The 3,278-nt window shown below is 42.7% G+C and overlaps 1 protein-coding gene across 1 annotated transcript; it reads right to left on the minus strand.

The window, feature by feature from the left end:
* Positions 1-276: 276 nt before the first annotated feature.
* On the minus strand, positions 277-2,520 carry LOC107019455. Its single transcript, XM_015219954.1, has 5 exons — positions 2,429-2,520; positions 2,288-2,384; positions 2,104-2,220; positions 1,808-2,021; positions 277-284 (listed from the first exon to the last, which is right to left on the minus strand). The coding sequence occupies exons 1-5, from the start codon at positions 2,518-2,520 to the stop codon at positions 277-279; spliced, it is 528 nt and encodes a 175-aa protein (XP_015075440.1).
* Between the last annotated feature and the right edge of the window lie 758 nt (positions 2,521-3,278).

The following is a 3,278-nucleotide window of genomic DNA, read 5'->3' on the forward strand; positions in this document are numbered from 1 at the left end:
ATAGAATCAACTACACCATTAGCTTTACCTGGATGTTAGTGCACGTTCATGTCATAGTCGTTCAACAATTCCAACCATCTCTGCTGACGTAGATTCAACCCTCTCTGTGTGAACACATATTGGAGACTCTTGTGGTTTGTGAACACATCCACATGCACCCCATACAAGTATTGCATCCGCAGCTTCAGTGCAAACACCACAGCTGTGAACTCCTTGTCATGAGTAGGATCATTTTTTTCATGAACCTTGAGTTGTCTGGACGCATAAACTATCACCTTACCACCCTGCATAAGAACAAAACCCACACCAATCCTAGATGCATGCAATACTCAATGTAATTCTCACCACACTTAGGCAAAGTAAGCATAGGGGCTGAAGTGAGTCTATCCTGAGCTCCAGAAAATTCTTCTCACAGGTCTCCGTCAATTCAAACTTGGCCTTCTTATTAATCAAAGTTGTCGCTGAGGCAGCAATGGAAGAAAGACCCTCCATAAATTTGCGATAAGAACCAGCCAATCCCAAGAAGGTACGAATATCTATGAGAGTAAGAGGTTTTGGCTTGTTCTAAACAACCTCAGTTTTCCTGGGACCTACCTCCACACCTTTGTTGGACACAAATGACCTAGGAAGGTCACTGATCTAAGCAAGAATTCACACTTGCTGAATTTGACATACAACTGATGTTGACTAAGTACCTCCAAGGTTAGTTGCAAATGTTGTTCATGCTCTTTCTTGGTCTTAGAGTAGATGAGAATCTCATCAATGAATACTATAACGAAAGAGCCAAGGTATTCATGGAATACTCTGTTCATGAGATCCATAAATGCTGCAAGTGCATTCGTGATACCAAATGACATAACTAGGAACTCATAATGACCATAACGGGTACGAAAGGCTGTGTTTGGGATATCTCCATCCCTAACCCTAAGTTAATGGTAACTTGAACGATGATCAATCTTCAAGAAGAAACTAGACTCTTGGAGATGGTCCAACAAGTCATCTATTATGGGAAGTGGATACTTGTTCTTTATAGTGACTTTGTTGAGCTACCGATAATCGATAAAAATTCTAAGGGTTCCATCTTTCTTTTTCACAAACAACACTGGTGCACCCCAAGGGGATATGCTCGGCTGAATGAAACCCGTATCAGTGAGATCTTTTAACTGCAGCTTCAAATCTTTGAGTTCAGCTGGAGCCATTTTGTAAGGAGGAATAGAAATTGGTTTAGTATCGGGTTCTAAGTCAATACCAAAGTCAATCTCTCGAGGGGGAGGAATTCCAGAAAAAATGATTAGGAAATACATCTTGGAACTCATTCACTACAGGCACTGAGTCTATGGAAAGAATGTCATGATCTAAATCATTAACACTCACAAGATGACACAATAACCCTTTGGACATCATTTTATTGTCCTTAAGATTTGAAATCAAGGGATTAGAACGACTCAAGTTGTACTCCTCCCGGACTATCTCTTCTTCATAAGGGAAAAGAAATCTCACAACCCTACTACGACAATCCATACAAGCACAACATCTATGGATCTAGTCCATGCAAAGAATAACATCAAAATCATGCATGGGTAACTCAACCAAGTCAGCACGCATAGTCTTACCACTTACAACTATTGGGCAATCCTTGTATACTCTATCACATCTTACATTTTCTCCTAAAGGGTACTAACCACTATAGGATCATGCAGAACTTCAGGCAATATATCAAAAGTGAGAGCAAAAGGAGTTACAAAGGAAAGCGTAGACCCTGAATCAAGTAAAGCATAAACAGAAGTTGAGAGTACTTGTAGCATACCTGTGACCACATCAACGAACTTCTCCTGCTCCTCCCTTCCCTTCAGGGCATAGAACCTTTTCCTCTTAAGTGACATGGCTGTTGCTGCATCCTGTGGATTAGGCCTAGGCTGATCATTACCTCTAGCCTGACCTCGTTTCTGTGGGCAGTCCTTAATCATGTGCCCGCTCTTACTGCAATTGAAGCTGATATTAGTGCCTGTCTGCACTATCCACTGTGAGCACATCCACACTTAGCAAATTCCTTTCTGGGATGCTGCATATCACCTCCTTTGCCCTTCCTAGGCTCGGGTCTACCTCCTGTAGATGTTGTAATCTTCTGAGAGTTAGAGTTCCCTGAAGTTTGTTGCCCTCTTTTGAACCTGGGCATCTCACTGACGCAAATTTTTTTTCTGCGGCCTCTATGGCTGGTTCCTGCCTGATATTGAGGCTTAGCAATCCTAGCATCACGAACACCCCTCTTGTTGCGGCTGTCCTATACCTGCTGGACATGCACCATAAACCTTGAGAGGTCCATGTTATCGTGGAGCATCGCAGACCTACACTCCTCTAAAACTCCATTGATTCCTATGAGGAACCTGCTCATTTCATCCATGCGTTAGATACAAGGGAAGTATCATACCTGGACAGTTTAACAAACTTCAGCGAATACTCCCTGATTGTCATGGATCCCTGCTTAAGGCTGATAAACTCCTCAACCTTGGCCACCCTCATCTCTCTGGGAAATAATCACTCCAGAAAGACTGTCTTAAATAGCCGCAAGTGACCAGAACTCTGCCCAAAACTCGGGTATCTTGCCACATTTTGCACCAGTATGTTCAACATCCTTGAGTTGATAGGAAGCCAACTCTGCTTTCTCAGCATCTATGGCCCCCCATAGACACCAAAATCTTATGCACCTCATCCACAAACTCCTGAGGATCCTTTGAAGTCTTAGACCCTCTGAAAATAGGAGGATTCATCCTCGTAAAGTCTCTCAGCCTGTCAGCCATACTGCAAACCTATGGGTTCTCCCTCAAAACATTCTTCCTGTTAACCTGGTCAGTCATGACCTGGGCTTGCATAGTGATGACATGTGCCATCTGGGCCACAGATGCCCTCACCTCAACATCAGTCAACCCAGTAGAGTTAACCAACATAGCCACTCCTTCAACTGGATCCTGGGGTGGAACGTGAATGCCCCTAGCAGCTGCTTCTCCTCTCTTCTGACCAAGGGTTCTCCTAGTATTCATTCTCTAAAAACAACAAGGATTGATGTTAGACACGCTTATAAAATCAAGAAAATCATACATTAGGAAAGTCACAATAAGATGTGAAAAAGGGAATTTTTCCTATGTATCATGTAGTCTCTAATTCAGGATAGTGGTGCACTTCACTACCATGACTTAGAAACTACTCGATGTCGTTGATGTGAACTTATTATCCTCGATATTTAACCTAGTGCACAGATACCAACTCTGTCACGACTGGAA

The sequence above is a fragment of the Solanum pennellii genome, chromosome 5 (genome assembly GCF_001406875.1).
Source record: "Solanum pennellii chromosome 5, SPENNV200".
Classification (NCBI taxonomy): Eukaryota; Viridiplantae; Streptophyta; class Magnoliopsida; order Solanales; family Solanaceae; genus Solanum; species Solanum pennellii.